Source organism: Channa argus, chromosome 22 (assembly GCF_033026475.1).
Source record: "Channa argus isolate prfri chromosome 22, Channa argus male v1.0, whole genome shotgun sequence".
Lineage (NCBI taxonomy): Eukaryota > Metazoa > Chordata > Actinopteri > Anabantiformes > Channidae > Channa > Channa argus.
In genome coordinates this window covers 12,111,631-12,137,562 of record NC_090218.1, presented here as the reverse complement: position 1 = coordinate 12,137,562, position 25,932 = coordinate 12,111,631, and the positions used below count along the sequence as shown (strand labels likewise).

At 40.8% G+C, this 25,932-nt stretch overlaps 1 protein-coding gene across 2 annotated transcripts in view; it reads left to right on the top strand.

Annotated features, from left to right (window-relative positions):
* The window catches only part of sgcd (sarcoglycan, delta (dystrophin-associated glycoprotein)), a 245,000-nt gene that overhangs the window by 133,407 nt on the left and 85,661 nt on the right, over nt 1-25,932 (top strand). For both annotated transcript variants that reach the window (XM_067491823.1, XM_067491822.1), the window contains one exon: nt 24,229-24,414. In XM_067491823.1, the coding sequence (XP_067347924.1) occupies nt 24,229-24,414 (186 nt within the window). The remainder of the gene's footprint in view (nt 1-24,228; nt 24,415-25,932) is intronic.

Sequence of the window (25,932 nt, the reverse complement as noted above, 5' to 3'; positions counted from 1 at the left end):
ACTTTGACCCTAAGGGGAACAGGCTGCTATAAATCAGTAATAAGAAGCTGAGTGTGGTCAGAGTGTTGGGGTCCAGCTTTAGAAGACGATGCAACCGTCTTTGGCTGACTCTGGGTCTGCTCTGGATAGGAGAGAACAGTGTGTGTGTGTGTTTGTGTGTGTGTGTGTGTGAGTGTTTAATTCAGAGAGCAAAAGTATTTTTTTCTTAATCAAGTTCAAACCAAGATTTGAGTCTATTGGAACAAAATTCTCAAGTGAAGTTTTCTGTGGTCTTTTAGGACAAGTCCACTTTAGGGTGTATTATTGTTTGGATGAGATTTCATATAAATATTTCTGATTGCTGCATCTTGTTCATCGAATTCAAATAGTACGGAAGAGGATGAGGGCCACCATTAAAAATAAATAACTAACAAAAGTGAATACAAACAAATTCCCTCAGACTAAAAACATCCAAACCATTTTTTTAAGACTTAACTAACTCAAACTTTAATTATTTGATTTATTTTACTAGGCCCTAACTGCTCTCATATATTAGCAACTAGGGAGTGTAAAAAAAAAATCAATACTTTTGCAGACTGTGATTTTTTTATTTTTTTCAAAAACAGTTTACATGCTAAATTTAGTGGCCGACATTGGTTCATTTTGCTCTGTTTAGTCTCCTGCTGCTTTGATTTCATACAAATTCCACTTCATGGTCGAGGAAACATTATTCATAGAGAAATGAAACTCTAGCTTCAACGATTGAAGCTCGTGTCCACTGTTGTCCTCACAAGGGGACGGGAAGAGAGATGACACTTGTTAAAGTCAGGACACGGTTTCTGTCCTTTTTTTTTCTTGTGAGTTCATTAGTATTCGCGTGCTTCGGCTCATGCACTTCAGTGCTCCCAACTCCTGCTCTAACAACTTAAAAAACATGATTTAGAGTTCAATTACTTTTTAAAACGGCACTAGTGAGAACTTGTTTATGTCCAGACAGAACGTTAATGAGTGCTACCTTTTCCACAAGACTTTTCAAACTTTAAAATTGCTGCCTCAGGATTTGTAAAGGTCTCATTATCCCACATTTTTTTGACAAGATTTCTCATCAGACCTCCATGAACGTGGCGAGACAGACGTCTGACTGCGCCTGATTACAGTTTTTGAGATGCAACAGATTTGTTCTAGCTGAGGTCGCTCACAGACCTGAACATAAAAGTTAGAAAGTGAAGCTCGTAAAAGTTGGTGCTCGCTGTTCTGACTAAGATCGACTTTTTTAGCTGACAAATCTATGTGAACTCGCTCCAAACCTTGAAGTAAAGAATCATTTTCTCCATCTTTGACATAAATGTTCTTGGCACTTTGTAATGGACAAGCTTTGACTTGGCTTCTCTAATTGGAAACAAAGAGACACGGGAAGAGACGCAGCAAATTAGCAGCTACTACTGTGTCTTACTGACGGCCAGCAGCCATTTTGAGTCCCTGCGCTTGTTTTTACATCGATTTTCATTATTCTGCAGTAGCCCCTGCCACCAGGAAGCTCCAGAGTTCCTTCCCTTTTCCCCGTGTGACTGGCGTGACACAGCCCACCTGCTTCAGGACAAGCAGCAGCTGTCATTCCAGATCCTTTTATTTTAGGAACAGTAGTAGAGCTCCAAATATGTCCCCCGACTGTCTGTCTCTTCATGGGCCTTTCACTGTCTGTCTGCATGCAGCTTCCAAGTCACAGCTGCACTCACACAAATGTCATATCCACATGTTCACAAGCAGTTTATTTTCTGCAAAGTAAGGAAATTGACAGAGAAATGTGAACAGTGAATGAGCGAGTGACATCCAAACTTCACCAAAGCTTCTGTTCAAAGCTCATTTTTTCAAGTTTCACAGAAGAATACTTGTTTGTTTTAAGCTGAGAGTGGTTCAGTCGTCTTCGGACGACTATGCACCCAACATTTGTTTCCTGCAGGAAAAAAGCTTCTGTATTCACCGTAATCACAGCGTTGAACATGCCTTCACTAACAGAATGTGACAAGAGAAATGTGGAGAAATCTGAGATAACTGTGCAGAAAAGAATACAAAAATATACCACAGTGCCTCTGGGCTACAGATTGCAAATATGCTCCAACTGTTGCAGCAACTTTTTTGATTAGATTGTCGAGCTTTATTAACCACGGTATCAGCATGACTCTTTAGGGAAGGTGGAGTCCGTTGGTCAGTGCACATCTAGTGCACGGGGAGCCGCAGCCACAGTGGGCTTGTGTCATTGAATTAGTTTGTTTTATGATCACGTATCTTCACAACTTATTGCATTTTCATCTGCTTCTGCCATTAGTTGTATCATGCTAATTAGCAACATTAACATGCAAAACTAAGGTCTCGACAATGATAAACCTGATCTTGTCACTTTGAGTACGTTGGTACTTGAATCCAAGTGCATCTCTGCATAAATGCAGCCTCGTTAGCTGCTGCCATGGCTGTGGATGTCTATCAGTATGATCACTGAGCACAATGCTCTTTATTACAAAAATACTGTTTTGGGCCTCAATTCAAGGCAAATCTGAGGAAAAAAAGGACTATTGTACATTTTCCCTATTTTACTGTATAATGGGAGATTTAAATCTAACTTGTGATGCATTAAGAGACACATTGTCCCATTTTTAACAGTGATTTAAGTTCAGTATGAGCCAAGGTTTGATGTGAATTTATTCCTGCCACTACAACTTTACTGTGGCTCTTGTAAAAAAAAATTAAAAAATGATGATGATAATAATGATAACAAACACCTTTCAGTCCCTCCAGTATTTTGCAAATGGCTAAAAAAATTGCGATGCATGTTTTCATGGGGGGCTGGTTGAATTAATTGCTGCAAACGTGAATTTCTGGAGGAACTGATCTTTGCTGTGTTCACGCCTGCTCTTCAGCTGCAGTTGCACATAGCGTGACTTGAGTAAATAGAGCAGAATGCAAAACCATTTTTTGAGTGTGGTCAGACTGCAGCTCGGAGCAACAGGTCTTCGTTTAGGCTCTTTGGTTGTAGATGTGACAAGAAACGCTACAAAAACACATTTTGTGCACAGACACAAACTGTGACTCCAGCTTGCTGCCACATGTGTCGGGCATAGGACACATCTGTGACTGACAAATAGATGCAGCAGCCTGAGTAAATGTATGTGTCTTACCAAACCCCCAAAACAACATAACATAATTCTTTATTAAAAATGCTTGCAAAGCCTTTCATGTAGGTTTTTAAATATTTGCTCATGTCAGAACAAGGCTTGCAGTGTTTCCACCCACTGAGCTACACAGAAGCACATTTCAGCACCAGTGCTACAACAGGAGGAGGAGTCTTGTTCTTTTTTAATGCACGTTTGGAGCCGCTTTTTTTTTATTATTATTATTATCATTATGTAGCATAAAAACCTGCAGCTGTGCAAAAAGATTTCAACATGAAGCACAGTCTGGGTTTTTTATAAGAAGAAATCGACAGCGCAAGAGAGTGAAGGTTTACAGTACGAGATATCCAGTCATTTTAAAGATGATGATGGACGAGGCAGCTCAGGAGCAGACAACAACAGTTGGTGAGTGAGTTGTAATTAGACCATTTTTCAGTGGGTTTTTAACATCCACAACACGACCAAAGCAACATGCTGCTCATGAGCAACATGGAGACTTTTACCAAGCAAAGATCAACTGAATCAGAATGTGTCACAACGGTGTAAAACACACACACACTGCGCTGCATAGAGCAGTGTGTGTGTCCCACAGTAGAAACAGGTCCTTGGAACCAATGGGATTTATAATTGCTCCTTTTGTGATGCACGATGCAGTGTTGTATCTGATGCATGGCCTCCCTTACATGGGTCAGGCAGAAGTCATTGTGAGAAATGTTGGCACGGGCCAAGTGTGCAACAAGAAACAAAAAAGAACAAAAGTTTTTCCCACGGAGATAATCAAATTACTTTCTGATGCATTTCGATACTCGAGCACAGCAGGAGTCACAGCAGTAATGAATGTGACACACAGACATGTTTGTTTGTGGGACCATCATGTGTGTTGGCTACAGGCTCCACAGGCCCCTAAAGCACAGGATACAGTTATAATGTGTTGTGTTGGATTAGAAACGATGATTTGTTTCTACGTTTCCCTGGAGCTTTGTAAAGTACCTCTGAATATGTCCCAACTCAAGCGATATTTTTAGCCTTCAAAAAAGCCTTTAGGCAGCGCGGCTGCCCATGCACAGAACTATATTTGCAGCTGGCAACATGCCTTGTGGTCTGTACTTCAGATGTCTGCAAAGTCTCCAAGGTTTGCAAAGTTGTGAACAATGACTCATCAGACACTTTCATTTGTGTGCTACTGAGAACTGAGGACATCGGAGACGGAGAGCGAGAGAGACGTCTTTCTTTAGCGGCATGGGACAAAAAAAACCCGTCTGAGCTGCAGTGTTGCCACAAAGACCAGCAGTGTGTTGGTAGAACGTTGTACTAGTTCTCTGGCGTGACGTGTTTCTGTGTTAGTTTTTAGCAGATGTGGCCGAGCAGGGAGAGGAAGATGGATGGTGAAGAGTTGGAATTTGACTTTTGAGGCGAATGTAAACTACAATGTGCAAGTTAGAATTAGCAGGACATCAGATATATGTCCACATTGCTTTGACCAGCTCTGTCTCCGGTTATCTGTGCTTCAGGTTGTCTCTGTTATCAGAATGCAATGAATGCTCCAAAACTTCACCACTGAGCATATTTCAAGCATATTTCTAGTGAAAAAAAAAGCTGAAAAAAAATATTTTTCAAGTTGATTATTGTATTGTTTTCCCCGACTCTTCCACTCTTGTTTCATTAAAACGGACAATTTAAATGTAAGCGAAACAACAACTGGTGTTTTCAAGCGATTTGTTTCTTCACACAGTGACGGCATGAATGTCTCCAACCCGGATAGAGCAACGGGGGGGGGGGGGGGGGGTTTGAGAATACAGATGAGAGGCAGATGAGCCTGAGAGGAGGTGAAAAAAGGGAGAAAAGTGAGGTGGGAGAGGGGAGGGGGATTTGCTGAGTGAGTGATAATTTGGGGGATTAGACTTTGGAGCAGAAATGGAGCTGTGTTGAGCCAACCATTTCCCATACCCACTTGGCACGCTGCTGCTGCAAAGTCATTTCCATGGAAATGATGACCCCACCCCCTGTTGTTTGTGGCACTTTCTTTCTGCAGAGTAAATGGTGCTGAAACCCTCTAAGTCAGAGGGATTTGATAAATACCAAGCGGTACAGAGATGCTGAAATAATGTTCGCAGATTGTTCGATTCCCTTTTTGTGAGCTCTTAATGAGCTGTGAGACTCACTGAACACATGGGAATCCATCCTCAGCGGTGTTTATTCTCTATTGACGTGTGCTCCATCCATGAAGCGGCTCAATTATGAGAGGAAAGCTCTTATTTATTGCGATGGCCTCATGGAGCCTTCAGCTAAGTGTGTCATGATTCCCGTTTGCAGCTTGATTTCATGAAGAATAGTTTATGATTCTGCTGATTGTGCTCGCAGTGAATGATACCAACAATTTCAGTCACATCTGTATCTGTTTGGTGCTTTTATTATTGTTGTTGTTGTTGTTGTTGTTGTTGTTGTTGTTATTATTATTATATAACTAAATATTAACACAAACAAACCATTTTCATGTGTGTTAACACTAGTTTATTTTAAAAAAACAACCCCCAAAAAACACCAAACTAAGATACGGCAGAAATTGTTGGCATCATGCCACAGAAACAAGCAAACAAATCACAATTTTCTCAAAAAAAAAAAAAAACCATGATACATTAAAAAAGTAATACAGAAACAATTTCTGGGAAAACAACAGAGATAATTGGTTCAGTCATTCAGTCTGTTTTATTTGGAGAAAAGTGGCGTCACACAAGGTTAGAGCCAGTTTTCCTTCACCTCTCACTTTACTACTTTTACTAGAATGTGGTTGATTTCCTGAGAACTGTAAGTTTCAAACCTTAGTGACACGTTGATGCATTGAGTTCTAAACAGGAAGCAGCTTTAATAATTGCTCCTTTTGGAATAAACAGTAATGTCATCAGACACATACTGTACAATTCACATGTAAGAACTGTGTCAAGGGTGTTTGAAGACGTTTTTGATAAGTCAAAGGAAAAATGCTCATTTGAGTTATTTCTCCTAATGTTTGTTTGCTGCGTGTCCTGATGGGGAACGAGTGAAAGGTGACAAGAGCAGCAGGTAAATACTGTATTTAGTACTTGTTTACTGTTGTGTACTGATCCTTCAGCACGTGCACTTGTGTGATTCTATAGAAGCATTTGTTCACGTCACACAGGCCATGAAGCTTGAAGTTTGCTTTACTACGGAAGCTTGAGAAATATTGGCAGCATCTGCTGTGCTTGTTGCGTTGGTAAATTCTCTCCAAGCTCTGATGAAGTGGAAAACCTGGTAGTTTCATGTAGGACTTATACAGTACCGAGCAACAAAGGATGGAATTGTGTACAAGATGTTCTTTGTTCTAGAAAAAGAAATCACTGGGATTCTGTTTAAAGGTTTTACGGGTAAAGTGTGGAAATTTGTACGCCTGACTTTAACTGAGTGCTGTGAGATACGAAACATAACCATAGAAAGGTTTAATATCTGTAGTCAGACAGGAAGCTGTACTGGAATATCCAACATTTGGATGGAAAAAAATATGTTGTCAGGAAACGTTTTATTGAAATGTCAACATATTTGCCACTTAGAAGAAATTTCATACTTAACTGTGGTGGTGATGCGACTTCATATTAAAATCCTAAATTCATTAAATTGACTATTTTTCTTCGTCAGGACCCTCCCAAAACATTGCAGATAGTCTTGCATAAAAGACAAGTAAGTCTTTCTTGGCACTGTAAAGCTATTAAAGTACAGCCACAGAGACATATATTCCTAAACATATGCACTGAATGGCCTCTTTCAATGTCAATATATCCTTGTTATGGTAAGAGATACATAATTCTGTTGCAGTTCTTTCAAAAGACATATGTCCACTTGTAGTTGATTTAAATGGAAAAAAGAGTTTTTACGACCCAGGTTCCTTGATTTGTGCCTCAGCTAAAATTTAAAGAGAGTTTTCTTTTTTCGTTGTCCCATTTCACAATTAATTTGCATCAAAAAAATGTTTCTGAGAGGAGATGTAATTGCTGCCTTATGTTCAGACAGACAAGAATTGCAGATTAAATGTGTTTTGCTCTGCAGAGCAGGATTGTGACATTAGGGAAAAGACTTGGTTCTGTTTGATAGGAACAAAACCAAAGTCCTCTGCATGAAAGTCAATCGGGTTCCACCTTCACCCTAATGTCCACACCGCTCTGCCTCATTACATACAACACTCCACTTCCAGCTTTGACTCTGAACAGGTGTTTCACCTTCACCCTGATGTGTGATAAGGACATAACAGTAGGTCGTATTTGCCAGTCCACAAAGTGGGACATTCATTAGAATCGAGTGCTTTGGACTAAAAAGAAAAAAGCAACTTTAAATACTAGAGTGGATGTTAAAAAAAAAACAAGGTGGAGCATGGACAGGAGTTAAATAATGACACACAACATACCTAGAATAAGCTTTCATCCTCAACTTTACCCCCAAGGTTGTGGTCTCTTTCTTTCCCCAGTCTCATCCGAAACACACACTTTTTCTCCCTCTTTCTTTCATTTGTTCTCTTGCTCTCTCTTTTCTTTAATTTTAGTTTTTCCATTCTGCAAAACCCCTGTGAGGTTTTTCAGCTCGTCTGTCTTTCTCCATCTGATTTTGTCTCTCTGTCTCGTCCCCTTTTGTCTCTCATTTCTTACTTCCTCTCTCTCTCTCTGTTTCTCTGCCGTCCTCGTTCTTTCTTCTTTCTGTATTTCCAACACCATCACGTCCCTGGGGGAGTACAGCATGACTGATTGGCACTTACCATAAAAATTGTTGTTCTAAACAGCCCCAGACTCCCAAACAATGCAGTGGTTTGCATACAAATGAATGTGGAGTTGAGCATCAGAGGAGATGGACAGTTGAAGCTGAGCACATATAATGGCGCCGCGGATGAGCGCAGTTTGCTGTAGATACTAAAAAATGTTTACCGTCCTCGAAGTAGAGAGAAACTCCATCAGTCGGCTTCGCAATTCAACAACGGAGGATGTCAATGCTAGAAAATATTCCAAAATTTAATTAAATGATAAATAGAGCAATATAACAACAAGCAGAATTAGACCTAAGACTCATTTCGAGCTATAAACAAATCAATGGCCTTGCTCTTATGCAGTTTGCTGCTGACTCGCTGGCAAACAGGTTTACAGAGTAAAGACGTAAATGTATTCAGAGTGGTCTTTCTCAAATATGATCCTCTGTCAGCAGAACAGTATTTCTTTTCATCACCACTGCCATGAGAAAGATGAAGGGATGAATGGATGGATAAACATACTTTATTGATCCCAAGGGAAGTTTAAGGCATCCAGTAGCCGACCCAGCTTAAAATGCCCAAATAGACAAAATACAATATGAACAAAAACCAAGTGAAACATGAAGACAACCAAAATAAACTAAACTAAATAAATGAATAAAATAAGGATATAAATAGAAATTAATAGTAGTAGTAGTAGTAGTAGTAGTACACCTTTATACTGAGCCTTGTATGTAAATCTGAAACAGCTGAGGCAGTTTAATGTTCTAACCATGTCAAGACAGAATGAAAACAAAACCCCACATTTACTGAGCCAAATGTTCTGTTTTGCCAAGAACATATTAACAACAAGCAGACGCTTTACTCATTTCAGTAAAAATATCCCACTGATCTTCATATTTGAGCCGGAGAAAACTTCTTGGATAGACTCACTTGACTCCCTGCACAAAATCGCCAGATACCTAATGACACAAACTGTCATAATATAAAGAAATAATATTTGTAAGGCACACTCTCACATTTGTTGCTATATCTGCTGCATAAACCAAATTATTACCTGCTTAATTCTCTGGTAATTACCATGGAACTACCTTACTGAACTGTAATGCTTATTACCCTGTTATTACCTACTATTAGCCTGTTAGAATAATGTTATTAATATATAGGAAAGGATGTGGAACCCACATTTTTAATCTGTGAGACCAGATCTTGGCTAATCTTAACTCATGCTGATTTTTTTTTTTTCACACTTTGACTTCATAGCTTCAAAGTAAGCAGACACATCCTCAGACTTTCTTACCAACCCTTTGTTAGTAGGGTCATAAGGTTCAACTGAGTTTCATGTAGCAGTTAAAAATATGCTAAAGCTCCAGACGACCCTGGGAGGTAAATCTCCAACCTACACAACATTCGTAGTATCTCATCTTCTTTTAAAGAGGTGGTGAGATCTTGATTTACTTATATAGGCAAAAGCTCATGATATTTCATATTGTTCCCCCGGTATACTTCAAACTGAGATGATGATTATTATTATTATTATTATTATTATTATTATTATGCCTTTTATATTTCTACTTATTCCGAATTCAGAGTTTTTTTGGTCTTACATACAACATGTTACACATCTTGTTCCTAGTATTTTGTACTGTATTCCACCTTCCTTTTGTTTCTGTGCAGCACTTCCAGATCAGGGCTGCACATGGCTCTTTATTTGTCATCACTCTGAAGCACTTTAGATAAAAGTACTCTCCAGAAGGAGCACTCTTGAAAAGTAAATGAAATGAGCTTTCATGCAGCAGGCAAAGGGAAGGCTGATAGTGGTCGATAGTTTCACCCCAGACTCTTTCTTCTGTTTGTGAATTGAAGACTGTCAGCCTGCAATTATGAAAGTCCTACTTTGTTACCATGGTGACTTATTACAGGCAGAGGGAAAATAATCCATTTTACATTCCATCAGTGGTCTACGGTGGCACATGGCCTAATAGAGTCTAGTGCTTTACCTCTGTGTTCTCAACTGGACATGAATACAGGCAGTTTGAAGTCAGGAATGCACTTACAACTCAGCTTTGGAGAATTCAGATGTGTGTAACATAGCTCGATCCGGTCGATTGCTTAAATTGTGCACCTCTTCAGCAGCAGTCATGGATGTATTACAAATGGGCTTACTGGGCACAGGCCCAGGGGCCCAAGAGGGGCTCATTGGTCATAGCCTCTTAAGTTAGTTTCTATTTGGCGGATCATATTGACGCCACAGGTAAACTTTGGACGCTCCAGGAGAGACGCTATCTGATGCCTTGGGAACCTTTGACAGTAGTAGTCACGCCAGCGGTGCCACCATTTGACCGCACAGGAACGACTTGATACACACACCAAAACTGCTTTAGGATGTGGGAAAAGAGCTTCAGGTTTGATCAGATAATTTACATAAAAACAAATGCTGCATTGACAACGGCACAGACGTCCTTCGTCACTATAGTAACCACGTGTGCCACAGTTACAATCATTATTAAAGCACACAACATCTCACACTAGAGTTGAACCCTGGTCTCCTGTGGCTTGTTGTTACCATCCACTGCCTGTCCACCTACCAGCGAAATGTCCTATTTTGCTTTAGGCGTCAAGAATTAATCAGGGTCTCCAATGTACTGAACACTGAAAGCTCCCAGCCTCCATCACTGACACAAACAGGTACCCTAGCAGTCAGCATGTAACACTAAGGGACTGGACAAAGCAACGGTTTTTTTTTTTGTTGTTGTTTGTTTTTGATGCCTCAGGAATGAGAACGAAAACATAACAGCACAAAAATGTAAAATGATTACACAAATGCAAACCCTTATTTATTTCTGCTAATTTGTCCATGGCAGCAGTGAAGAAAAAACACAGTTGTGTGATTATCTTTTGAATAGATGTAGCTAAATGATTTTGAGTAATGCCTGATTTAACATGGTTGATAAAATTATCAAAATAACATCTTTGCATTTTTAGGATGAAACTGCATCTAGTACTATACAACAGAACTTCCAGTAATGACAGTATAGCTTCATTTGCAAATATGTTGTGCACTTAGGGATTGTGCACATACAGAACACTAACTGAACTCCACTAAAACTGAGCTCAGAAGCAAAGTTAAAGCCCACAGCAAACCCTACGGTCAGGTTTCCAAGGATCTGTTTTCAGGAAGCTGCTGTTGGCTGTGGCATTGATATTTGTTTACTGTGGTTTTGGAAATCGAAGTTGTGCGCCATCTGGTTGAACCACCACAAAATCCACAAGCATCCTCTGAAACCCCACTTCTTCCAATTGGACGAGCAACTAAGCCAGAAAAAGAGGTGTTTGATATTATCTGGATCACGGCAGTGAAACAGTAAGGAAACACTGAGCCGAGAAGCATATAAATTCACGAGGCATCATTCGCATATCACTTCATATCTGTCCCGGTGTGGCCCGTAAACATATTCGTAAGTAAATTGGCAACAATGTCCAAATCTCAGGTGGCAGAAAATACACTCGCATCTGCTCTTTACTGTGATGCTAAACAGTTTTGCTCTCTACCTGAAACTCATTACATTAATATTCATCACTGGGGTTTGGAACATAGTAAGTGAACCGTGTTTATACTTTTCCTTTTCCCGAGATCCACTCTTTGGTCTCCTGTTTAAACTTTTGCCTTGTTTATTGGAATTTGGGTCTATGAACCGAAAAGTTTGTGTCCTCAGACTGTGAGACCTTTTTGAAAACTTGACGCTATCAATGTGCTGCTAAAGTGATGAAACAACAACTCATTAAAAGGGATCATAAAGCTAAATTAGGATTTTCCTATCAAAGTCACCATATTCATTGACTTTTTCACTTTTTCTGAATTAGATTTTCTGCTTTAAGTTTGCAGATACACACGGACTCGGTCTGAGCTCATGCCCTACTCCACCATCACACACTGCACAATGCTGCCCATTATCAGAAGAGAAATGTACCGTCACGCTCATACAGCTGTGATGAAGCAACATGACAACAGTTAGTGTCACAAATGTCAACTGACTGCTCACTAGTGAGTGAACTACTTAGTTCACATTATATAGAGAGTAGAGAATGAGCTTTGCTTTTAACTGCATGTGTTGTTGCATAGCCTCCTTTATTTGTTTGTTCAGCTCTTCAGAAATTCATGCTACTCACATATGTGCGACCCCAAACTAATTCGATAGCAGCTTTAAATCACAACAATAATAGTGGAACGTTGGGGGGAAACCTTGAGCTTGAACCATCTGCAGCTGCACACCTTCTGTATTTTTCTCTGCCCTGATCTCAACATTTGAGTGTCACCACGGCTTCTGTTTGAAAAGTGGAAGCGCACAAAGAATAGCTTGGGATGTCTTCATACATGATCCTCCCTTCATACACAAACACACATGCAAAAAGTGTGTGTGAACAATAACGCTGATAAAGCTGCTGTTGTCTCTGCATTCACTTTGGTAAACAGTAAGTATATCAGAAAACCAAGAGCTCATCATGTAGCTTCAGTAGATGGACTGTAAAACTTTTAAAAGTGTGTTTGGCCGTAGGACTGTTTACATTTTCCACAGACTCCACCTTTCTTAAACTCAACAGTTTCTCATGGGGATGTATTAAAATTAGTTCCTAATTCTTGGACTTCATCTGTCCACTGTCTGACTGAGATCTTCTGGAGTAACTGCAGTGAACTGCACCACTTCACAAACGCAGAAAAGTCCTTGCTGAAGAAAAGAAAAGCACCAATCACTCTTCCATGTTGCACCTTGTAAGATCATTTAGAGTTCAGTCTTGTGTGCCAACATCTAAGGACTTGAGTTTGCTTTTGAAAAATGTTCTCATGCTTTTAGATCATTGCACATTTAAACTTCTTAAAAAGTGACATTCACACTGTGACAGAAAAGGCACCATTAAAACCAGAACTCCTGTTTTAATGAGGTTGAAACTAAGATTACTTATGTGTGAAATGTGTGAAAATTATGTACAAAATTGTATGAAAACACAAGTCGGTAAATTGTTAATTTTCATCAGTGTTACTTCCCCTGAGGCTTTGATGACCAAACGTATGAGTGCTTACAGTTCATGACACAGCCTCTCACAGTGGGGGTGGGGGGTGGGTGGGGAGGTAGAGAGGTTGAGGGCAAAGAAAATGGACAATCTACCGTTACTGTCGATCTCCTGGAATGAAGACGAGCAGCAGAGCGCTAACCTGTCACTGTGCTGGTTTTGGTCGAAGAGGACTCTCAATCCCAATATCAGGTCTTTTTCTGTTCACTCCACCTCCTTTAAAGGCACAATCTCTCATGTACTAGCTGCTTTTCCATTAGACCCAGGCAGTTTAAAGTCTGTTTAAAGGGAAATTAAATATAAGTAAATACTGAGATGTTTGATGTTCAGCAGGAGACAAATTATTTGGCAATAATTATCAATGGGCAGCCTTTTCATTATAAGCATAGGCCTGTGTGAAGGTAGGACGAAGAAAGATGCCCCAGAGTCTGGATGGTGGAATTGAGACAGCTGTGGACGGTGTCTCTGGACATTACAGAGGTTATGGTGGTGATGGAATGTATTAAAAATGGAATCTGTTGCTCGGTTGGCTAAAGAGATGGAGGCAGGAAGATTATGGTCAGAATATGGAGATGACAGCTGGGAACAGAAGGATTAACCACTGTGTAAAAGCAGATATAATAAAGACATTTAAAGCCGAACACGAGGGACAAGATCTTCCCTACTGAGCTCAATTCAATCATCTTGCCCCTCTGACTGCGTTGTGGCCTTATTTGTCCAGTGTAATCTGAAAAAGAGAAAACAAAGGTAGAAATTTCACACGGATGCCTCTGTGTGAAATTACAGTCACGCTCGGGCATATTCTACAGAAAGTTGGCTAAGTTTTCATTGGAAAAGGAACTTTCTTCTTCAAGGACACCTAGATTATCCTTTTGAAACTTCCCGTTACTGTTCTTTCACAGCAATCACAGACGTGCTATGACTTAGACATCCAAAAGGAAATGGAACAATTTTAGGTCCTTGTGTTATTTTTCAAAATATGAGCAAACATGTTCAATGGTGGTGAAAGTTCGATCCTTGGAGCCTCTTTATTCTTCAAAAAGGAAGAGCTTCTGTTTCTTTGAACTGCACCTTCCTCATTACTGCTTCTATCCATTCCAATCCATCATCTAGAAACATTCCATTTCTCCCCTTCAATCCTCACCTCCCTCCCAGCTGCCCTCTTACCTTTCTCCTCCCTAACCTCTCGTCTATCCCTGTCTCTTAGAGTAAGCTTTAGAAGGTCTTATTATCTGCCTGGTTGAAGTCCGGCAGATCTTAATCACCGCAGGCTACCAATCCGGACTTTGTAGAATACCTCCTGCTTTTTGCAGTTTCCTTTTTATCTCTTGATACTTGTCTTTACATTTGAAGACATTTGCTTTGTGGTATTATTGAACCTTTTGATAGCTCTAACTATAATTATGTTTTAGTAGGCCACCTACTACCTACGAGTAGGCCTGTAGGTCTGTAAAGGTTCTCAGTCATCATGATGTTGACTCATGTCAACTAGACTTCTCTCTTCTTGTTTGGAAATGTTTCACTACTTATACAACTAGCTTCTCAGTCTGAACGAAAGTTTGCTGTGGCACCCAGTTATATCCGCTGCCTGGCCTGAATAGGCTCATTGGGTGGATAATGGGATAGCAGGGTGGAGCCATTGGGATGAAATGATCACAGCTCTCCTCCCTGGTGGATGTGTGAATTGGTTTTAGTCTTCCTTAGTAAGGTTTGAAGGGGCAGCAAGGAAAATGGGGGACAGATTGTGTCTGAAGCCTCCTCCTTTGCTGTGAAATGGATTCTCCATGTGGACATATATGGCTATGCATAGTCCTCTCTCCTGATAATAAACCAGGTTTATTACCATCTGTACATGTGGTACTTTGGTGACATCTTGCGACCATCACAAAAATGACAGGTGCAAGACTGGCTGGTGATGTAATTAAAAAAATGTTGGGTGGGTGAAAAAATGAAAAACACCTACAATCAAAGTTGTAACTTTAGTCATTTTACCTAAAAGTAAGACCATAAAAGTTTTAAACACCAACCTGATGGGCTGTTAGTGAACATCCATCGCCATAGTTTTTCAGGTGTGACACCCTTGGATCCTTGGTGATGGCTTTTCAGCTGATTTCACGTTTGTTCAGGTCCTTTCGACAAGAGAGAGCAATCTGATTGGCTGTTCAGCTCAGCACACGAGTGCATGAAAGAAATGAGCTGATTAAAAAAACACACACATAACAGGTCACTTTTAGGAATCCAGCTAGCAGTAGCTGGACAGTCAGTCCACTCTGATCTGCTCAGCGTTCTCAGCACCTTGTTGCAGTGGTTAGCGCTGCTTTCTCACAGCTGGAAGGTCCCCAGTTCGAATCCACCTGCTAGCTGCAGCCTTTCTGTAAAGGTGTCCTCCAGGTACCCTGGTTTTCATCGGGTAGAGTGTCGGGTTGGGATGCGGAAGGCTGCGAATACCACCCCAAACCGAAATGAGTGTGAATGGTTGTCTGTATGCGTACGTCTGAGACAGACTGAAGCACCTAATGAAGGCTGGAATAAATGCGACAGATGATGGATGGACTACCTGCACAATATAACAACCCAATTTGACCCATGAAATCTGCCGTTATCACCATAATCACCAGACTCAGAAATCACTTCTAATCCACTGATATCGGCGGAGGAGTATTAAGGAGGAGGACGCCCACATGTAACTATTTCATTTTCTTACTGGTAATGTGATTGAACTCATCCTTTAATTTTCCACTTCAGGGCAACAAATGCTGTGTGATTTGGACAGTAATTGTATCGATCAAGTCCTTCGTACTGTAATTCCAGTTGGGAGTATTATGAGTCTTGATTGCCAAGGGCACGCAGAATGAAAGAGGGTAATCTTGTCTGTGGAAGGTGTCTGGTTATTTCAACGCGTCTTTTAATTACTGTGTTTAGGGAAATTATGCACAACAAAGACAAACTGGATTAATCAGAGATGATTTTGTGTCTACATCCTGTACTACAGTGTTAGACACACTCACAGAGAAACAAAGGTAGATAAATCTCAAGTGCTTTTGCAACGCAAACTAAACGTTATTAACATCCAGACAGGGACATTGCACAGATGGCGAATATTGGAAAACTAACCCATCACCTTGGTCTTGACCTCAACACTGTTATGATAATTGATACAAAAATAAACAAATACAGAGCAATTAACGTGCATTGTCTTTTAAATGGAAAAATATCCATTTTTTATTATCAGAGACACCACATTATTCGCTTCTCTGATAAAACTGGGATTCAATGTGACAGTGCTGCTTCTTTAACCTCCGGGCCCGTCTTGTCGAACGCCACACCATGTTACAGGATGTTTAATACCACAAGCACAGACTTTACCAAATGATCCTAATCACGTTCCTAACAATGCCGCTGATGCAGTGAAGAGGGGGACAAGTACTTCCAAACCAGTAGCAGATTATAAAGAGAGTCCAAAGTAACTCAGCTCTTTAAGTATTCATCATGCCCTGCAGTCAAGTTTGGCCCCAGGCCTGACTTCACGTCTGTGTGGCAGAATTAACCAATAAATGTGGTGACTTTCTTGTTCTTTTCTCTTTTTAGTTGAAATACTGAAAAGCAGCTTGGTCAGAGCCCGAACGAGCCGGACCACTCATTACACTGTTTACAGTTTTTTCTTTTACGTTTGCAGTATCTCTAAGTACTAACTGCAGTTGTCTCATCTTTAATGGGCCAGTAAACAGCTGCAGTACACAACAGAGCAGCGCTGTGCTGACGATGTGGCCTCAGTGTTAATGAGGAGCAACAATGTGAGACAAAAGGCAGAGCTGCTGGTGCAGTAAAGAATAAGGGTCAAAAACGATTTATTTGTTGGTGTGATTAAATAGACAAGCACTTATCTAAGCATTACGGCTACGTTCATTAAAGGGATTTTTCAGTGGCAAGGAAAACACACTTTATGTTATAAAACCTCTCAAACTCAGCAGCTAAAACTTCTACAAACTGCATCTGTGATTTTATCTGTGTTGAGTGATCAACAATCCATTGGATTCTCATGGGTCTATTCTATGCTTATGCTTATGGCGTATTCATATTTCACTTCAATCAATCTATTTATTCAGGAATATAGGTCATCCAGCACATAGTTATACACAGAACAATACAATCTGTTCTGCATTCCTAAATGCGCCTAAGATGCTCATTTCTATGCATAATCTAAATAACCAACAAATAACCCAAGACGACGAAAATTTAGGTCATTTAAGTATTTGTCAAGTAGATACTTGATACAGTGAACAGTCATATTAATAGTGCTTCTCATCTTCTAATACACATGAAGTCTTAATACTGTAGATTCACAATATTTGCAAAATCTGTGTAATTAAGGTGTATGACTCTTGTCATCTTAACTAAAACAGTGAACAATATTTAGTGATATTTTCAATTACATTTTTTCCTCACTCAATGTACGTACGCCTCAGTCACTTCTTTTAATATTTGGCGGACACACACACACACACACACACACACACACAGGGATGCTGGAGTCTTCTTCGCCCAGTGTAAGATTCATTTACATTGGACCAAAGAAACACGCAGTCCAAACTGGTTTTGGTGCACGTGTGAAAACTATGTGCAAAAATAATTCTCTAGAGACTATTTCCTAACAATCATGAAACCCCCCCCCTCTATTCAACCTTAACATGGTATAGTCTGATTTGCCACCTGCTATAAAGAGCTTTTGGACCTCCCAACTTCCTGTTTGACAGTCTGGAGCTGTGCCCAGTTGGTGGCTGGAGAGGAGCACATGCAAACACTTGGTAACTATCACGCTAACAATTGTTTGTAGAAAATCTGTCAAGGTTACGGGGTTATCTGGTGCATTGGGCCTGTCCACACAGCTAGACAACAACTCTATGCTGTCACCTTGATAAAATAAAAGAATTGGAGGTACTAGTATCTCTACAGGGTATGGGCACCTATGCTTTATGTGATTTCCTAGCAATAAGGGGTAATTTAATTATGTGTAAACTAAAGCATTACTATCTTATACTTCGAAGAAGTGGAAAAAGAAAAATACAGGTTTTCAGAAAGGTTTGTAGAAGCTTTTCTGCAGTAGCACAAAGGAACTGGCAAGACCGAGGAATCGCAGTGTTTGGCCAAGGTAAGTGCAGATAAGACACATCAACCCAACTTCCATTTGAAAGTGGATGAGATCCAGCTCAGAACAAGCAGAAACCAGTGAGGCACTTGTTCAAACATATACAGTCTTGAAATGTTTTAAAGATGTAGAAAGTGTAGGATGTTTTGGTCAGAATTAGTGGTCGTCATGCAGATCTTGGACCACCGAGCAAAACGATCTGATCAGAGGCAGAGAACCACAGGCCGGAGTCATCATTTAGGAAGACAAACACAGAGTCCTGCAACAGATGGTGTGGGCCCCATATAGTACTAATCCCAAGAACGTGGACGGAGAACAGACAGAAAACACAAAGATCGTCTAAATCTAAATACCTGCCAACTGCCCTGAACAACTGTTAGCAAGTATAATGAGAAGTGGTGCTGGGTTCTGAATTATTTTTATTCTGGTTTTCGTCACTTTGTGTTCATGGGAAGGAGAAATAAAAGCAGCACTGACTGTTGGTATGTAGGAAACAGCAAGTGAACAACAGAATCCCGGTAAAGCAGCAGCAGCAGCAGCAGTAGTAGTTGTAGTAGTTAAATACATCTGTTATTGACAGTGGATGAATTTTTATGCATCTTTTATGAGAAATGAACTCTGTCCTGTGTGCATCTTGTGAACGTGCTGATAAGATGCACAGCGTGTTGGTTCGATGAGGAGGCAGTTTTCATCAGAGTTGCATCAGCTTTCCTGGCCCCCACAGCATCAGCACTGCTCTCTGTTGCTGCTGCTGTTGTTGTTGTTGTAGTGGTTGATGCTGATGTTGTTGTTGAAAGTTGTAAAGGGAAAAAAACCCATCGTACCGAGGTTCAGGTGAATCGCTCAAGCGCTTTTCTAGGAGAAGGAACAGGGCAGAAAAACATCCCCGAATCTCTGAACTACACGTTTGGTCTTTTCCAAAGACATACAATACCGTGCACTGTCTCATATTTTTACAGTAAGACGTCCCATATTTTAGTTGTTCAAATCACCCTTTTTTTTTAAATTTGTAAGCTACTGAGGACAGTAAGAGACGAAAATGCAAAAGAGGGAACTGCATATAGCAGAAGAAATCCAAATAAACTCTAAAACTGTCTGGAAAATACTTGCTAGCTGCTAGCTATGTAGTATCTTTTGCCCCTGAGCACAGCTACTGGGGACTGTTATAGCCCCCTGAACTAAAAGGCAGGAAAAATGTCAATAAAAGTAACTTCTCAGTCCACCAATCACATTGCTCCCAATGCCTGTTTGCCCACATATTGCAACAGCCAATAAACTGCCTCTGGCTGTCGGCCATTTTGTGTATTCACACATTTGGAGGCGCACGAGCCCCCAGTAACGGCGTATCCATTGGCAGCAGCCTTCAGGACCTGGTACTAATCCACATGTTGTCTATAAACGTCGTAATGGGGAGCTGCCTGGCTATTTGGCAGCGGGAACAACCAATAACATTTTGTAAAAGCTCATTTCTCTCTCTAATCAGCGACAGACTTTGTTTTTTGGACTGTTTGGTTTTCTTCAGGCTTCTCTCAATGAATAGTTGGCTGAACAAAAGGCACCATTGGACGGCAGCATGGGAGCGAAAAAGACTCAAAGGCCAATGATTTGATTTGCCTCCAATTTGCCACTTATTTTCTTCCTCGCCGGCTCTTCAACTCCACTTTCTTAACACACACACACCTCCACTCATATGAGAGTGGCCATTATTTAGCTTGTAACCAAGCACCATTTTCTCTTTGCAGTCAGCCTGTAGCCTAAAAACTTATTGCAAAGCTATTAGTGCTCTCTGTGCGTGAATGGGGAGTCTTTAAAACACACAGAAAAGAGACGAGTTATTTTTCATTACTGTGGTACATTTATTTGATTTGTGATAGACTTTGTGAGGTGCAGAGATCCCCACTGTAATACAGTGTATGTGTAGAGATGAGAAACCAAATCAAGCGATGGAGAAATATCAGTTTGTGATTGCATTTAGGTTTAGACTTATTAAAGTACTGTAGGTGTTTTCTCTACAGTGCAGTAGTTGGAGTTACAGTCCATAAAAATGTGTACACACATTTCTTAATACACTATTTTTTAATTTTTAAAAGCAATTGTCATTTTGTATATAAGTCTGAGAAAGTCATTTTTAAAAATGAAGGGTATTAGAATAGATGGATATTTAAATATATGTACTTTCTGACCTAGGCTGCAAATTCTGCATAGTCGTACATTTTATAGGGAAACTTTGGTTTCTTCCTGCTCTATGGCAACTCTACAGTTAGTGCTAATTGTGTTACTGCCTCTGTTGTCGAGATTCAGGGAAACACGACTTCGCCTCTGAAAGTGTTTGAACACAAATGCTGCTCTTATGTATTAGAGAGAGTCGAACCAAGACTCGCATTTCATAAAGTTCAAAACTATAAATCTTCCTGTGTTTATTCACCGTCTGCTGTTGTTGGGCCATTGGCCTCACTGACACCTTTTCACCAAAAGCGATTCCGCACAAAAACACACAGCAAACATCAAGGTTGTGCAAAGGTTTACCTCAACAAAAGCACGTGGCACATGCAAAAGCAAACGCACACATTTGAGTGCAGGTGATGCTGCTGTCACTGCGAGTGTTGCTCTCCTGCCAACGGCTGATGCTCTAATCTCCCCAACATCTGGAGAGTAGCATTGCTGCAGCATTTGCTTTTATTTTTATCCATCCTTCTTCGTGTCATTGAGGACAGTTTTCATTCCACTTAGATCATTTTTTTTCCCCCCCGATCTTTTGTTGAGAGCTACACAAAAGTTCTTTAAGTCTGTTTAAAGAAATGACATTTTCTATCGCGCTGTAACCTTGTTTTGGAATTACTTCTGTCGCCCTCATTCTGTGCTTTTAATAGAACAGCAGCAGTGTTGCCATAAAATGTGCAACTCGGGCTGTTACAAATTTACAGTGATAAGATTATTCCAGTGAAGAGGCAAAAACCTGCAGAAATAATTTAGCTGTTCTGTGCCTTTCCAAGGCTGTGTCAGTAAAAATATAATAGAAAACATAACGTGCTGCCTAGTTCCAAGGTGTTCACTGTGCCAAGAGTTCGAGGAACTGGAGTTTGTGCACACATGAAACCTTGCTGACCTTTTTTCCCTCACTTTTTAGTGATATTCTCCAAACTCGAGCACGAGACGTTAATGTTGTGTGATTTGTTTATTCTTTTGTTTCATTTTGAAGTTTTAGTTTCATATCAGTTCCAGGGTCGGTTATCTGAAGCCGTCACGCCGCAAGAGGAAATGGAAAAGCCGTCCATCAGTCTTTGCATCTCGTGTGTGCAGTTTTTCATAATCGCGCTTCTTCTGTGTAAACAAGTGTCAGAGTAGCACCGTCAGCTGAACGGGATCCTGTTCAGATGGGCGATTGGACAGGACAGCAGTTTGTTCCAGGGTGAACGCAGTGTGTCTGCCGTGGCTCTCAGCCATTTTTTGGAAGGTCTGTGCTGTGGCAGGTGTTTGCAGATGGAAATATAAAAGAAAATGCAATGCAGGATCATACACGTAATTAATTCCCACTCGCAGGCTGCTGCTCCCTCTGAGGTTTCTGCCAAAGAGCCGATCAACCGCCTGGGTGACCTTTGGCTCATACAGATGTTTGTCATTGTGTTCGTGTTTGTATTTGGATAATTCTGAACTAAAGATGTAGAAACCTGGTGCTGCTTAAACTGTAAAAGCAATCTTGGTTATTATGAAACAACTCAATGAACTTGGTCATATTTCATTTACATTCAGTTTGGATCCAAATGTTTGGACAGCAGTTGCTGTGTTGCCATGAAACTGGGTGTAATTATTCACTGTCAATATAAATCACCATTCATTCAACAAACCCTCAGACCCTCTACCTTTACACAGGCATCACTTTGACCCTTTGCATGTATGTGAACATTCACATGTGATATAACCAAATACATAGATCAGCATTGTTTCCCAAATGGTTCTGCTGTGACCCATGGTCCAACAGACCAGGAATGGAAGGAACACTTTACATCCCACTTCATGAAAAGGGTGATTTGACTTGAAGCGACCCCCACTCAAAAAAGACAGCTGGACGTTCTGCATGACAATAACTGACAAGATGACACCACTGGACCCAAACTGTTAACTTAAAAATGCAAACAAACACATTTGCTCAACCCATTCATCTTTTTCCCCAGATCCGTTTTAGTATCAAGCGTTGTACATTAGTACATTCTCAAACATCCAAACTAATCGCTCTGTTTTTTTTGTTTTTTTTTCTCCCCTCAGTTCGGTGATGGTTGTTTTTCCACCTTTCAGGGGAAAAAGAAAAAAAATCCCCAGATGGCATTTCCTAGTGGCACAGTGTGCAATGACAACTATAAATCCCCTTAACGCCCCCCTAAAGGCTTTATACGGGGCCCCACCGCTGCTCCAAAAGCTCTTAAGTGGGTCCCCTTGTAGCTGCCGTGTGACAGCTTAGTTAGCACATTCAGCTACCTGCACCTGTCCTTCATACAGCTGCAACCATCAGCCCAGTGAAATGTCTTTGTGATGAACAGAAACAAAAGAAAAAGACGAAATTGTGAAATGAGTTGCCCTTGCGCTTGAGGAACGACAACTCACTTCCTGCTTCAAATCTTTTCTTAAAACACGTTACTTCTCCTGGGCTTTTACTCTTTTTACTGTTTTTTTTTTTTTAATTGTTTGATATTTGTTTTTCTGTCTTGGTTTGTTTAAATTTCTCATATGTATAATTCTTTTATGTGTTTGTGTACAGCACTTTGGCCAACTGCGCCCAAGGTGCTTCATGAATAAAGTTGGATTGGATTGAGTATATGTGAATTGATGTTTAGATTTTGCGTTTGACTACAGGAAAAACTAATGGTCTAATCCAGCAGTCCTGCAGTAAACCATCCTTCCTGAAAGTGATACGGTTTCTGTTTCTGTTGAAGCCTCATTGACAACAGCACCACAAACTACATTTGCCACAAACTAACCACTATGACATTTGCAAACGGAGGTTTTAAGTTGGTGTACCAAAGAAAAGAAATCCTCTAGCTGAGTGTATATTTGCCTCTTCGTCTCTAATTCTCCCATAAAACAAAAATGTGCACAATGAGAATTTAGCTGTTTTTGCTGACTGGTGCTTTGAAGTGTCCTCTGTAGCTTTCAGCACTTTCTCAATGGGGCCCTGTCTTGTGCCATTTGTTTCACTTAGCGGGTAATGTTTGTGGTTGTCAAAAACGATTGGCTTTGGTGTTCTAAGGCGCACACGCCGAAGCACCGAGGACAGTAAATTGTATTTTTCCACACAGTTCTAAGACCATTATTATGGCGGTTGAAGTGAACAATGCCTTCTCATCTTCACAGGCAGACAATTAGGATCATCATTAATCGACACAATCGGCACATCGGTTGGGCGGGGGAAGGGGGGGGGGTATAATGGAGTTATAGACCACTTACGGGGCCATCAATCAATGCAATTGCTAACTAAACTGTCTTATACTGTGCCAGAAGTGAGAAGCTGGTCAGCAGGCTCAACAGAGAGCGCTAATGTTCAGATGTGCCCCATCTCTTTATCTTATCATCATCTTCTCTACACGGTTGCATCACAAATCTCGGCGCAACCGCGACGGCCTCCAATGGGTGCGAGTAATGGCTGAATATATAACTGCCAGGCTATGGAGGGAAAAAATTAGACCATTAATTCCAGGCAGTTACTGCTACTTGCAGGTACTGCAGCGTCCTAGTTCAGCCTGCTTGCCGAGGCTTAAAGCATCGTGACATCTGCTGGCTTGCTTCGCCCGCGCTAATTAGTGAGTGACAAATCCCTCCCACCACCATCGTCTCCAGTCAACATGGAAGCAACAGCACTGGATGCTATTTCTGTGTGCGGACTGAGCATCAGTTTGTGCAGCTGCACCAGTCTCGCTCACACTCGTCTCCAGCCCTTGTTTACGTGCAGGAACATAACAGACGACCACATTAGCATGATGGAGATAATCTGTGTCTGCCGGATGTGAAACTTTGCCAACATGCTCCATAATGTCTTTAGAAGATCATGATGTTGAAATGCTGTCTTAAGCTAATAAAAAATATAAATTATGCAAATACTTGAAGTTATTTCACTCTCTGTTTCCTCTCAGATGACCCAGGAACAGTGCACTCATAGGAACAATGTCCAGAGTTCAGAGAAACCCCAAGTGTACAAAGTGGGAATATACGGCTGGAGGAAACGCTGCCTTTACTTCTTTGTCCTGTTGCTGATGATCCTGATCCTGATCAACTTGGCACTAACGATCTGGATCCTCAAGGTCATGAACTTCACCATAGTAAGTCCCTTTTGTGTCCTTCGTTGTGTCATGGGATCTGCGTGTGGTTATGAGAGATGGAGTTGCTCTACTCTACATGTGCTTCTGTAGCTTAAGGTCAGCACACACTGAACTGTTTACGAACGGGATTCAGTCGTGGCGGCTGGTCGGACCTAGTTGGTCCTGGTCTGGCTGAGTCTGCGCTGACAGTCAGCAGATACTATCGTTGAGTGTGTGTTAAAGAGACTAGTCTTTGGTCTTGAGACCCGGTAGCTGTCAGTTGTTCTCGCAAAGGTGTTTTAAACATGTAATATTTAAGAGCGGTATCAGCGACCAATGATGTCACAGCTAAGGCAGCAGTAACTACACTTTTACCTAAACGTAGTGTTTTCTAAAGTTATTTTACCTTCATTTGGCTCTAAAGTCCACATTTTTCGCACCTATAAATCCATCATGTATAACTTATAATAACTTAAGGAATCATCAAGTGCGTTGCACTCAGTTTACTCTGTCATCACGTGTGAGCCACTTCCAGACTGTCAGAGACTAAAAATCTGAGCTTTATTCATTAAATGTTGATCAGTCACATGACTGTTACTGCTGAAATTAGCAGATCTGGGTTGTACAGTAGTTTGATGAAGCCTGTCTGAGTACCTGTGGAGTAATAACATTATTCAGAACTTTGCTTTACCTTGGATACGTTTCCAGATAAACCAGAGGTTGGAATCATGGCATCTGATCATTGTCTTTCTTGGTAGTTTTAGTAATTTTATAAACTGTGCACACGTGGAGACAGTGAATTAAGTAGACAAAGCCAATCGAAGCTGCAAAAACTGACTTCATGCTGTCATTTGCAGCTCACACTCTCCAAGCTTTTGTCTTCGTTTTGCTGCTTGTTGAGGCACCTTTGTTTTCTCCATGCGGGCTGCGTTTAGTCAAAGGGAACCAGATCTGAAGGATTAAAACGTTCTCTCTGAAGCTGCTTCTCCTCTCAGCTGTGTCATTTGAGCACATCAAAACAAAAACCAAACAGTAGCCTGGAGCTGGGTTACTGCGATCGGACCCTTTCAAACCGAGCATCATAGAAGAGATTCATTTCAGTTGGGACGCTGAGAATGCAATGATTTCCAAATCATTTGGAGCCTATTTTTATTGAAAACGTTACCAAAATACCAGATTTGCTCATTTTAAGTTTGATGCCATCGAGACCTTAAAAAAAAAAAAAAAAGCTTGGACAGGGGCATGTTTACCACTGTGTTGCATCACCTCTTTGTTTTACCCTCTGGAAGCGTTGCTTTAGTTTTGAAGTCTAAATTATTCCCCATACAGGATTTCAGCGGCTGGACAGTTCAGCCTTGATGGAGCCTCCACAGATGTAAAAGTTTCCCCGTTCAGTTTTCACTGATCCCCGTCTACAGCGCCACAGATGCTTTTGAACTGTGTGCTGATGATGTCAGATGGTCCCTCTGCTCCAATTTTGACTCATCACAGTCGACAACAGGACAGTTTCCCATTGTAAATAATCCGGCTCTTGTTTAT